The sequence below is a fragment of the Berghia stephanieae genome, chromosome 1, assembly GCF_034508935.2.
Source record: "Berghia stephanieae isolate SIO BIC M18660-M18661 chromosome 1, UCSD_Bste_1.3, whole genome shotgun sequence".
Lineage (NCBI taxonomy): Eukaryota > Metazoa > Mollusca > Gastropoda > Nudibranchia > Aeolidiidae > Berghia > Berghia stephanieae.
This window is the reverse complement of record NC_088360.1, coordinates 69,377,671-69,390,170: the sequence shown is the minus strand read 5'-3', so window position 1 is coordinate 69,390,170 and position 12,500 is coordinate 69,377,671. Positions and strand designations below refer to the sequence as shown.

At 35.2% G+C, this 12,500-nt stretch overlaps 1 protein-coding gene across 1 annotated transcript in view; it reads left to right on the top strand.

Annotated features, from left to right (window-relative positions):
* LOC144980513 (neuroglobin-like) overlaps window positions 1-12,500 on the top strand; it is a 130,962-nt gene that overhangs the window by 97,690 nt on the left and 20,772 nt on the right. The window contains exon 3 of the mRNA XM_078928154.1: window positions 9,286-9,388. Coding sequence (XP_078784280.1) covers window positions 9,286-9,388 — 103 coding nt within the window. The remainder of the gene's footprint in view (window positions 1-9,285; window positions 9,389-12,500) is intronic.

Below are 12,500 nucleotides of genomic sequence, written 5' to 3'. Positions count from 1 at the left end.
TGACAGAGATGAATTAGTTTTTTGCATAATCATTAAAGGTAATGAAACATGTTTCACCATCATGAACCGGAACCTAAGTTGCAGTGAATAGATGTTGACATCCGTCATCCCAAAAGTTGAGATATGTCGATCTGAAAAATAGGCCACAGAAATCGTAGCGACTGTGTACTGGAACATTAACGATGTAGTCCCCCACTGATTTTTCCTCCCCGTGAGTGGCTGTTTAATTCGGAATGACTTTAAAGAAGCATTCCATGTGGAGGGCTCATCTTGGAAATGGTTGGAGGGATAATGCCCGCCGTCACACCAGCGCCTATACAAGAGATAGTCGGCTCTTTTGGGTGAACTCTTCTGCTACTCTCACCTTATTCTCCAGCTGTAGCACTTTCAGACTACTTCCACATTTGCGAGAAAAACATTAAAAGTTCAAAATTATAAGATGACGAAGACATCAAACTTGTTTTTTTGTTTTTGTTTTTTTTGTTTTGTTTTTTCAAAGAGGCCAAATCAGCAGATTGAACCTTTTACTAAACCGGTTTACGTAACCTAAGTGGTGGACAACGATTGAGCAAAACGGTGACTGGAAGCGTTTCCTTGGACCCGTAGCTTTAATTTTTGGTATGATACATGAAATTTTGTCGTACACCCACTGGCATTGCTTTTTGAACGCTTCTTGTACAATTGAGCTTTGTACAACGTGAATTTATTAACAGGTCTACTAATCCACATTGTTATGGGCTCGTGGTTGTAATTGAAATAATATCAAATCACACAAATTATTGTCCATTACAATAATGTTAAATCAAGCCCATAATTGCGTCAGCTTTGTATGTAAATTTCCCGAATAAAACTGAGGATTTTGAATAAACATCGAATTTTTATCTGTTTTATAACATTGCGCCGCAACAACCTTGCTCTATAATTGGTTCTTCTCAAACACATAAAACAATCTCATAAGTCATTACTATCATCATCGTCGTCAGCATCATCATAATCATCGTCGTCGTTATCATCATCATCATCATCATCATCATCATCATCATCATCAACATCATCATCATCATCATCATCATCATCATCATCATCATCATCATCATCATCATTATCATCATCCTTATATTAAAAAAAAACAAGGTATAATATTAGAAATAAATGATCTTCGTTCACCATTGCTACTAGTCTTATCTAAGACAAAATCTGAAAAGCGATAGTCTTATGTCTACACTGATGGTCTTCACAAATTAACTATTATGATTTTTGGCTCGAAACATTTGCATCAGATGTCGGTCGATTTGAATGACCATTACTTGTGAAATATCGCCTAACCTGAGATTTCTTTGAACTTCGGGTTTTTGACGAGTTGATGGTTACAAACGTTCCGGACAAAATATAAAAAACCCGGAAATTTCAAAGAAAAGCTATAAAATAAAATCGCCGTATTACGTAGGACTAGCATTTACATAAGGATAGGATTAATTGGGATGAGGACAGACAAGAAAATTGAGATTACTTAGAAGAAGAAGATTACTTCCAGGACCGAATGTTGATGAATCATTGACAATACCTTCTTTTTAGCATTATGCCTCATTATAGGACTAATCGATCTACAATCTAGTCTGCAAAACACGAACAAAACGTTTTATTTTTTTGATTAAATACAATTTTTACTTTATATAGCCATTGATTTAAATAAATAGCTACATTTCATAACTTTTAAGTCTACATTCATGAATTTTTTAAATGTCCGTGGTGATATTTAATCAATCGATATAGCTAGTCCAAAATGCAAAATGACATTTTGTCATTGTTCGGCGATCGGTCCTCTCAGACAGTCATTATGTCCTCGTGCTCTATCTTTTAAACGACTGTAGTATAATTACAAAGAATTAGTTTTACCTGTCACACACTTCTTTTCTTTCAAGATGGATTACCTTACTAATAAAATACCAAGAACTAGACAACATATTCGCTATGGCAACCCAATCTTGCCAATATTAAAGATAGAGAAATATTTTTAAAAGAGAAAAATCTACCCTAGACTGCCAAACACCTGTTTACATTTTGGTCAGAAAACATTTAATTCATACTATATCAAAAAACTAAAATTGAAAAAATCCCTAACTTGTCACAATTTATTACACACTCGGGTTTGGTAATGTTGATAAGTGTGGTATCATTTTAATCTATCGATATATCAAACGAAAGTTTCCTGGCCAAAATGAAAAATACGTTATGGCATTGTAAGGCGGCTATGAGATTGGATCTTCATAGGGTGGACTGAAAGTAAACATGATGCCTGCTAATATTGGTTCTATATTAGATCTACATTAACACATTACAAGCGGGGTTTGATTCTTCTCTAACCATTATCCATTATCTTATCTAATCTTTATTTTTTTTAATAAGAACGCAGTAACATCTATGCATCATTGAAGCCCATATCTCAGCGTTGATAAAAAGTTGTGGCAAGGTCCACAAGCTAACTAAGTCCCAGAACTCAGTCGATTTCAGAAATTGACATTTTTTTCTGATTTGATTTGATGTAGAAAACTATAAGTCAATGATATGAGATGAGCCCTTTTTGGGACATTGGATCTAAGATATAATAACAAGGATAGTTTGCGATTTAAAAAAATGTATGGTTTGTTTTGCATTTCTTAGCATGCAGTTTGTACTGCATGCATAACTATTTTGACTAAAAGAAGTATTAGTCCTCCGAATTCCTTATTATCCACCGGGTATTCACCTTTTCCGCTTCAGCAAGACCTAAAATTAGATGACAGTGAAAGGAAAACCCTTCCACCTCTTCAAGGAGTTGAAAGTACATGAAGAATGTTTTAGAGCCAAAAGAGGATGTGTGGCTATCTCTGCTGCAAAGAGTCAAGCTGGGTTGGAATTTGCATGCAGCTGATGCACACCAGAGTTTTTTCAAGGCGGCATCGAAAAACAACACCTGAAGTAAATCATTTTGGTTTTAGACACTCTGTACTGAAACGTTATGGCTGCAGTTCTATTACAAGAATGATATTGACGTCTTAGCTCAGCGGTAGGTTGTTTCGTCTTGTAACTAAAATCAAGCGATGCTGGGCGTGATTAATGACCAGATAAGTGACAATTTATTTTGAGAATTCTAGAATTCTAGTCCTTTGTTGTTCCCGGGATGGGGGGGGGGGGGGGGTCTTTACACATTCGCTCCACTCGATTTCCCACTTATTGCCGGCAGTAACGGATAATAATATTATTATGTGGGAGTTAAGGACATCTGGCGACTGTGGTGTGTGATAAAATTTGGCTCCACATAGCCAGCTGGTGAAGTAAATGAAGTACTGTGCATGAAGCGCTTTTGAGCATTAGTGGGAATGCACTACTTAAATGTTCGAATTCATTTATATATCAATGCTCGCTATTAATACTGAGACTCAAATCACTTTTTAGTATTTTTGATCATCACGATTAATCCTATACGGCTCGTCATGTAATTACTAAGAATGTTTACACACTATATGGTAATAACATTGGAACGGATTGCTTTCTTTGTCGATTTTTTGGTGGTGACCATCATAGTAGTATGAAATGAAATAAAAATTAGGTTTTCATATGTAACTAGTAATTGACGATCATGGGGAGGGTAATGGGAAGAGAAGAGAAGGAACAAGGAAATGAGGATGGTTGAGGAGGAGGGGGCAAGAGTAAGAGGAGAAGAAGGATGAACATAATGAGAAGAAAAAGGTGCAGGAGAGAGAGAGAGCGAGAGAGAGAGAGAGAGAGAGAGAGAGAGAGAGAGAGAGAGAGAGAGAGAGAAGAGTCGGAATCATTGGTGAAACTCAATAAAATGGGTGACGTCAGCGGTTAGGATGAGTATCACTGATGAAGGCACTGGTGCGGACAGTTGAATCATCAATGGTCTGACTGAAGCAGGAAAGAAGAGAAAATATAACGTGTGAAAGCCTGAAGGGTAGGGAAATGAAATAAGAGACTTTTTATTTTTGTCTTTTCTTATTTGCTATCATGCGGTCTTGAATCCTTGATGACTTGTCAGTGAAATGTCTGTGAGTTTAGCAATTTGTCGCAAATTGTATTGCATGCACATAAATTTGTCTTAACGATGGGAATGGGTGTTAAAGACATAAAATGTACTATAGTATAAAATTATAAGGCCTAGAATATGTAAGTTCATATAAAATTAATACCAGTTTCTACACTTAAATAATCTTGTAGGATCACTTGATGTCACAAAAATAGTCCTTAAGTGTCATAGAGCGTATGGTGTCGATTTTATATTTTTTCCCTTTAGCGTTAAATGGACAGTAACGTTTGGAGCGCTTATGGTAGAAAGCTAGCCTATCGCAAGTTACTTTCCGGGATATCTACCAGCTACTTGATCACCGCTCGATGAACATAGGGGTAAAAAAACAGGCTGAATCGGAACTGATGCTCGACCCGCTCTAATAATATGACAGGGCTTTGGTCATTTTTGGAGAATTATTTGAAGGCGGCAATCTTATCTATGTAATACCACTTACCAAGTTTTCTTTCCTTTCAAGATATAAACGATAAAATGTTTTTATTACCATTGCTATTGTAAAATGTGTAGTAATAGATAATAATGATGTTATATCTATAGAGATATTTACTTTCGTATCCTCTCAAACTTGTTACAAATTGAATTTATCACCAATAACGGGATGCTATTGTATCCATATCATTTTAAATAAAAATGAATTCCCCAACTTAAGGTGAAAACTTATTTGTCTGCGGCTACCTGTCTTCAAGATATGACCATTTCAAATTGGATGATGAAATTTGGTTGTCGCAAGTTGACCCAAGAAATGCACTCTGACGTCCAACATAAAGTTTAGGGTTTGTATCTTTCGTTACTGATCATAACAAGAAATTAGCAACGAATATTTTGAATGAAACGATTTTTACAAGAAAAGAAGATTTAAGAAATCATTAACAATAGAATTTTTTGTACATTAATTTGTTCAAATTGACAAAAATTGAATTTCCCACGTAGCGTTGATGTCACAGTTTTGAAAGGGCTACTTTCGTGAACACGAATGATTTCATTGTTCTCTCCTTCCAGTCCATCCAATACAATCTTTGTTCAATCTTTGTTAGTAATGATAGGACGGCCAGATTTTGGTAGGTCCATAGCTATTCCATGACGTCTGTACTTACTGGGCAGTTTATACACAGTTCTTTCAGTGACATGGAATACAATTGCTACATCTATGGCTCTGCTGCCGGCTTCAATGTAGCCAATTATTTTGTACTTGTCTTCTATTGTTGGTCTTGGCATTGTCAGAAAGCTTTAAGTTGAAGACATCGTTGTAAGGAAAGCGATAAATCCATTGATATTCTGGTTACATGAAAACATCTGTAAACACTTGGACCTGACGTGAACAATTCAAGCGCATTATCTGTGTTAACTTGCGACAGCCAAATTTTGTACTTAAATTTTAAACGGCTGTATCTTGAATAGAATTGTCACTTTTATGTGGGAAATTCATTATTTAAAATGATTTGAAATACAAGACAATTTCTTAATGTGTAAAAAAAATAACAACAAAAGAAAAACCAGAACCTTCTTTAGAAAGCGAGTTTATAATAGAGAAGAAAAAATATGATTTTTTACGTGCGAAACCGATCATAATTTGATGTTTCTGACCATTTTGACCCTAAAATCATTATATGGCAGCAGGTTCAGGTTGAGATGATTTCGTTTTGAGACGATTGGTCACAAATGCACAAATCATCAATAACTGGATCTTGTCTTTAACACTTTAACTTAAACTATTGACCAATGAAACTTTGTTTGATTTTTCTTCTCCGCGAAATGGGAATCGGTATCTACCAAGTTATGATGTTTGTGCGCGTTTCTAGTCATTCATGTAGATTTTGCATTATGAAGTGAATTAAATGCAATCTATGTGTATGTTCACTAATGTCGGAAGGCAATCTATGTGTGTTCACTAATGTCGGAAGGCAATCTATGTGTGTTCACTAATGTCGGAAGGCAATCTATGTGTGTTCACTAATGTCGGAAAAACAAGAGCATTTATACCGAGCTAAAACTAAAAGTGCTCAAAGCGCTTTAGACGGGATCCCCATCCGACAGCAACACAAATCATGTAGGACGAGACATGACGCCTAATATGCGATGTTACAATCTTTTCCGACGAAGACAACGCTGTTAACGGCCAGGTACTCATTTTACACCTGAGTACGGAGAGAGAATGTGAGTAAAGAGCCTTTTCCTAGGACTCTATTCTGTGGCGAGCGAGACTCGAACCCAGGACCGTCCTATCCGAAAGCGAGTGTCATACCAAAAAGCCACATGGCCGCACACATTTTGAAATGTTATCTATGTGTGTGTTCACTGATGTCGGAAGTTAATAACATTTTTGGCTTTAAAAAGTGTTGTTTTTTTTTATCTTAATAGATTCCAACGTTGTCATTCTATAACATCAAGATCTTTTCCAAGAGTACTGTTATCATTCAATCAATTTCCTTGGTGGATTGGCTTAGTTAAAATAATATATTTTTATTTGTTTTTCTATTTGAATTATTTGCGTTTCCTGGTCTAATATTAACAATAAGACTGCAAAACGTCAGAGCTTTTTTTCTTCTTGATGTGGGAATAGTGCATATTTTCTCGTCTCCTGTGCTCGCCTATTCTCTTAGAATTCTTGATTTAAAAAAAAATGAAGAGAGAAAAAAAGTTTTTTTTATTATAAAAGCAATGATTAAAAAACCATTCAAGAGTCGGTGAATATTTTGCATGTTCACATACTCAAAATGAGCGCAGTATTATGATTTAAACAAATCAGTCTTTGCTGTTTATACAAAATATTGGGAATCTGTAAAAGCTATTATCGACGATAAAGTGGATCTTTTGAGGACACTTTATTCAAAATAAAAATCTGATGAGATTTCTTGGATACAGTGCCAGATAATTTGTATCATAACACGCCTTTTTATACGTTTATTTTGTTAAAGAATGTTTGATTTGAAAGAAATCCAGCCTCCTTGAAAGAATAACTGGGCTTCTTAATTTTAAATCGTAATCAGCGATATGGATGATTACAGGCATCAAAAATTTTCTTTGTAATTATAACTTTGATTACGACAATGCATCTATTCGTGTAAATTGAAAGATTCATTTTTAGTAGTAATTATATTTTAAATCCAATGCCATCGTAGAAACCAATTAAAAGGACAACAAAAAAGAAGAAAAGAAAGCAATGGCTTTGCTGGCTTTATTCGTTTCTTTTTATACTTTTCAATTTTTAAATTATTTTTTTGGGGGGGGGGGGGGGGGGGGGGCAGAGGTTGAAATGGAGGGTTGGGGGGGGGGGGTAGGGAGAGTTGTTTTTATGTTATTTTGTCACATTTTGTTCTTTGTTTTTCTCTCTTTTGTTTTGTTTTATAATTCTTTTTAATTCATTCTTTAATCTGAAAACTTTAAAGTTTGAAGTAAATAAAAGTCTAAAAGGTGCGATGGTCCTTAGTTCAATAGCTCATTACGAGAGCTGTCCCACTAAAAAACCGAAAGAAAATGGCCATATCTTTTAAGTCAGTTAAGATTTATTTTGTCTGTAAAAGCCAAATGGAAATGAATTTAAATTGCAATTTCCATAAGGAGCACTAATGTTTTCATTAATATTGAACACTAATGACGTCATAGCAAAAATGGCCACCGTTATTGAAAAATGGCTAAAAGCACAAGTTCGAGATGTTATTCGATTTCTACAAGCAAAAAAGTGTATGGCGTCTAAAATTTATGGCGGAATCAAACAGTTTATAGATGTCTTAGAAAGATCACTAGTGTATCACTGATGTGAATTGTTTAAGGCAATGCACACATATTATATAGAAGATAATCCGCACCGTGAACCGTGTGTTTTGTACAAGACAGGAGAATGTCAATAGAGTTGATGAGCGGATTCAAGGAGAAAGGAAGCTGAAAAATAAAGGCATGCTGAAATTGTTGGCATATCAAAATCAACTGTGCACAGAATTGTTGCTGATGGGCTTTCAATCTTGGCAAGGTGTGTTCTTTGTGGATTTCAAAGCAGCTGACGGCTGATCACCGACACAACTAGTTTATATGTGCAGAAAATTGCTGGAACGTTGTGGGCGTCGTGTCATGAATGCACGCGGTAATCTCCAAATGCCTGCTGAAGAATTCCTAGGACAGACTATTACAGGTGACGGAACTTGACTACACTTTTCAGCAGAGATAAAACGCGATTCCATGACCTGGAAACATCTCGCTTCACCAAAACCAAAAAAGTTCAAGACTAAGAAATCAGCGAAAAAGGTTACGGTGACATTTTTCTGTGATATACAAGGCGTTCTGCTACTTGATGTCCTTGAACCAAGACAAAGAGTCAAAGCCAGGAGATACTGACCCTTGGCTTGATTTTACAACATAGCAGCGCAACTCCCTATACTGCTAATGTCACCAATGGCTGGATTCAGAGACAAATATCGGAAGTTCACCCCATCGCTCTCACTCTAAATTTTGACTTAGCACCATCTGATTAATATCTTTGGGACCAATGAATCACTATCTGGCAGGAACTCGATTCAACGATGACGACGAGCTTGTGGGGACTGTGAGAGACTGGCTGTAGTCGCCAGGTAGAAATGTCTTCAAGCATCTTCACTCAGGTTACACGCTGTGATAAATGCACCGATCGAAATTTTAGTTACGGGGAAAAATAAAACAGTGATCTTGGTAATCTTTTTTTTCCAAATAAGAATCAACCCAAAAATGTTGAATATATGGCCATTTCCCGGTTATCTGTTGGATATTCCTCATATAATAAAAACAATTCTCTTTATTCATCCCATAGGGAAAATTTGTCTCTAGGGTATATATTCCAAAGGAAGACTGGAATAACCCAGGCGTTAGCCGCAGTGCAGCTCCGAAAACTGAGCTAGGGCGAGGTGACTTGCACACTTGCCACACAACGTAGTGGGTATTCGAACTCGGTATCTTTCGGGTTCGAAGCAAAGACCGTACAGCTGAGCCACGCGGTCACATGCTGAGCCACGCTATCCCATGTATAACATGGTCTCGCATAATATTATGTATCTGTATCACTTCCACACCGCTTTGATCTTGAACCTCGATTGTGGTAGTGGTCATGGGAGAGTGGATTTTGTTATCATCACTTGCCAGATGGAAGTCTTGCAGCCAAACTATGTTGTTAGAACCATTGCAATTTCTCTGCTAAATATTGAAATGGTTTTGAATAATATATCAATCCACAGCTTGTTTGATGCAGAGCCTGATCTGAAGATGGTCTTTCCTAAAATGATACGAATGAACGAGTCAAACCAGCTGGAGTGGGATGTAGACAGAGACATGTTACAGGTAAGAATCCTACTTACTGGTGTATTCTAGCGAAACACCTTATTTTAATTTTTCAGGAAACTTATACTTCATTGATCGAAAGTTATAAAGTGTCTCCCCATGTTGTACAATACGGACTCCTAATCGATCTGGTGTAGCATAACTTTTCTTGAAGGCGACGACTGTTTTGATCATACGATAAAAGACACACTCTCCAATGCATACCGTAGGCCTGGGAAGTTCTATTGACGGGTGTTCATAAATTTTTAAAAAGTCGTACACTTAAGTCGCCTCATATCCTACACTAAGCCCTTTTCAGTCGTCAAGGCCCAACATCTTCGATGATGTTATTAGAAAATATAGTAATTATAGTATAGCGATTTACTATATATAATACTGATAAAGGGCATGTTCATTTGAGGAACGATTGACGTTGGCGTTTTGGTTGTCCTCATCGTCAGCAATAAAGACAAAAGATAACCGCAATATAAATAGTTTATTTATTTACCATTAGAAATTACCGTTCGTCCCCGTCATTTTTTTTTGTTAAAAAAAATACATATCCAAATGTGAAGCTTTACATTATGTTATACAGTAATGAAGGTGGGGGTTGGTGAAATATACGCCAGTGATGATTGGTTTTGATGTGTGGGGTTTGCAAAATGTAAAGACCCCATATATTATGTTGAGTAATGCAGTGATGTTATGAATGCTCTGGACGCTTCAGGGATTCCCTCTCTAACAAATAATCGAATGATGTCTCTATGTAAGAGTATTCTCCTCCTAGAGGGTTCCTGGATGAAACTTTGATCTCGAACTAAGTACACTGATACCTAGTAGTCTGCTCTTGAAATCATCATCGGTTTCCTATTCGAACCATTCCCCTTTGTATTACTTTTTCTCGTGTGTAAATCTATAATTATTTCACTATCCCCTTTCTCCCTTTTTTACTGGCGCTGAAATGACCGAAATTAAATGTGTCGCAAACGCCATAAAACCCTTTAAAACTTTTTAAAAAAAAACAAATACATAACGTTCCATAATATCATTGTTTGGACAATATAACACCCCTCCTCCCCATCTATTTCTGCTATCTAGACTGATCTAATATTTTTGTGTGTACGTATTATTTTCTCCTTTTCCTATCCAAAGTCCAATATCGTCCAATAACACGGCCCATCATTATTATCCGGACACCAGCCATTATTGTTGTCAACAAGATTCTACACGTTATTGATAGAATGATGCTTTCTTTCAATCTTAACAAGGGTTTGGCAAATGGCTGTCTGAAAGATGAAAACATTTCCATCTTCCATAAAATCTAATGATTGAAGCTCTAATCGATCTGTAGATATTGTGAAAATAATTCATTTTTGGCGAGTTAAATGAACCAATATGAAAACGGCAGAAAGGTTAAAAACTATGAGGATGAGGAGTAGGAGAAATAGGAGGAGGAAGAGGAGGGTGATGAGTATGAGATCATGATGATGATGGTGATAATGAGGGTATATACTCCGTGTATTATTTGCTATTATGGTTAATTTCTGATTGAATACCAGTAGGTACCAAAAATACGTCATTTTCGTGGAAGAAAAAACCCCAAAACATTTGCATAAAGCGACGATATACACCCTGCATAAAGTTATGGTTTTTCTCAAGAAGATGGCGAAAACCAGATGAAAATATCAATAAGAGTTTAAGAATACTAATTCTTTCAAATCAGGCAAAGACTTAATGGACACACTGTAGTTCTAATGACTTTCAGCCACTGATACTTCGGTCATTAAATAACGTTAAGAGCTAATTTTGTAATCATTTGAAAGAGGAATTATTCGGCTTTATTTCTATACCACTCCAACATTTTGAAAAATTAACAATAAAGGTAACAATATTCTGTTTTAAAACTTTACAACATCAAGAAAACCTGATGGTTTATTAGCATAAATTTAAACCGAAACAAAGACATTCTCTCTATTTTTACCAAGTTACTTCTAGCAATGATACTCGTTGCTTCTAGGTAGGTTGCATGATGGCAGGGTGGTATCTAATTTTTTTAAAAGCTCACCTTCAGCTTTGAATGTGATGGAAATTTTGACACCTGGCTCGATCATGGAAAAGCACACTAGTTGCGGTGACACTGGGGTCTCAAATACTTTTTACTAAACATAAATAAGTTCATGAAAATCCCACGAATAGTCTATATAAGTACCATTCTAATTTATTAAGGCGTCCGTAAAACGTTTCTCTGATGACAAAGGTGTATCATTAAAAACTGTTAAAAATATTTGAATTTAGTATTCATCATCTTCTTAGCAAAAGTCATATATTTATGCCTATTAATGATTGAACTCCATTACATCTCCAAAGTTAGCAAAATAGTAATGAACTTAAAGACTTCATTTTCTCTATCTATTTTTGTTTCGGAATAGCAAAAGTGTCACAAAAATCTCTTTACATGATGTAATTGCATGAAACAAAATCGCAAAAGGTTCCTCAGCAACGTTTCAATTGCCCAGTTTAGGATGTAACAAATGAAACATTTGAGCAGTAATTTTCCACAGTAATATTTTTCACCAAAAAGAGCAGTATAAGAATGGTGTTTTTCATAAGTTTAATGTTAAAGATCAGCACACATACTGCCACCTCTTTCGCCTCCATAACTGATCAGAGTTACGGTTCGTAGTTAGGTTTGTTGTCAAAAGTGGTTCTGTTGTTTCCCACCATTCCCGTTTAAATTTAAAGAAATTGTATGTAGATCAATCTTAATTATTGAGGAGCTTAATAGGTCACATCGTGTCGGCAACCTCCATTGAATAGAAATTATCAGACGGAAATAAAATTATAAGATAGCGGAGATAAAAATGACAATATTGATTTAAATAAATAATTCTTTTTTAATAATTAAATAATAATAATAATGATGATGATGATAATAATAATAATGACGATAATAATAATTAATAATAATAATAATAATAATAATAATAATAATAATAATAATAATAATAATAATAATAATAATAATAAAATAATAAAATAAGAGATGAATAATAATAATAATAATAATAATAATAATAATAATAAAATAATAATAATAATAATAATAATAATAATAATAATAATAATAATAATA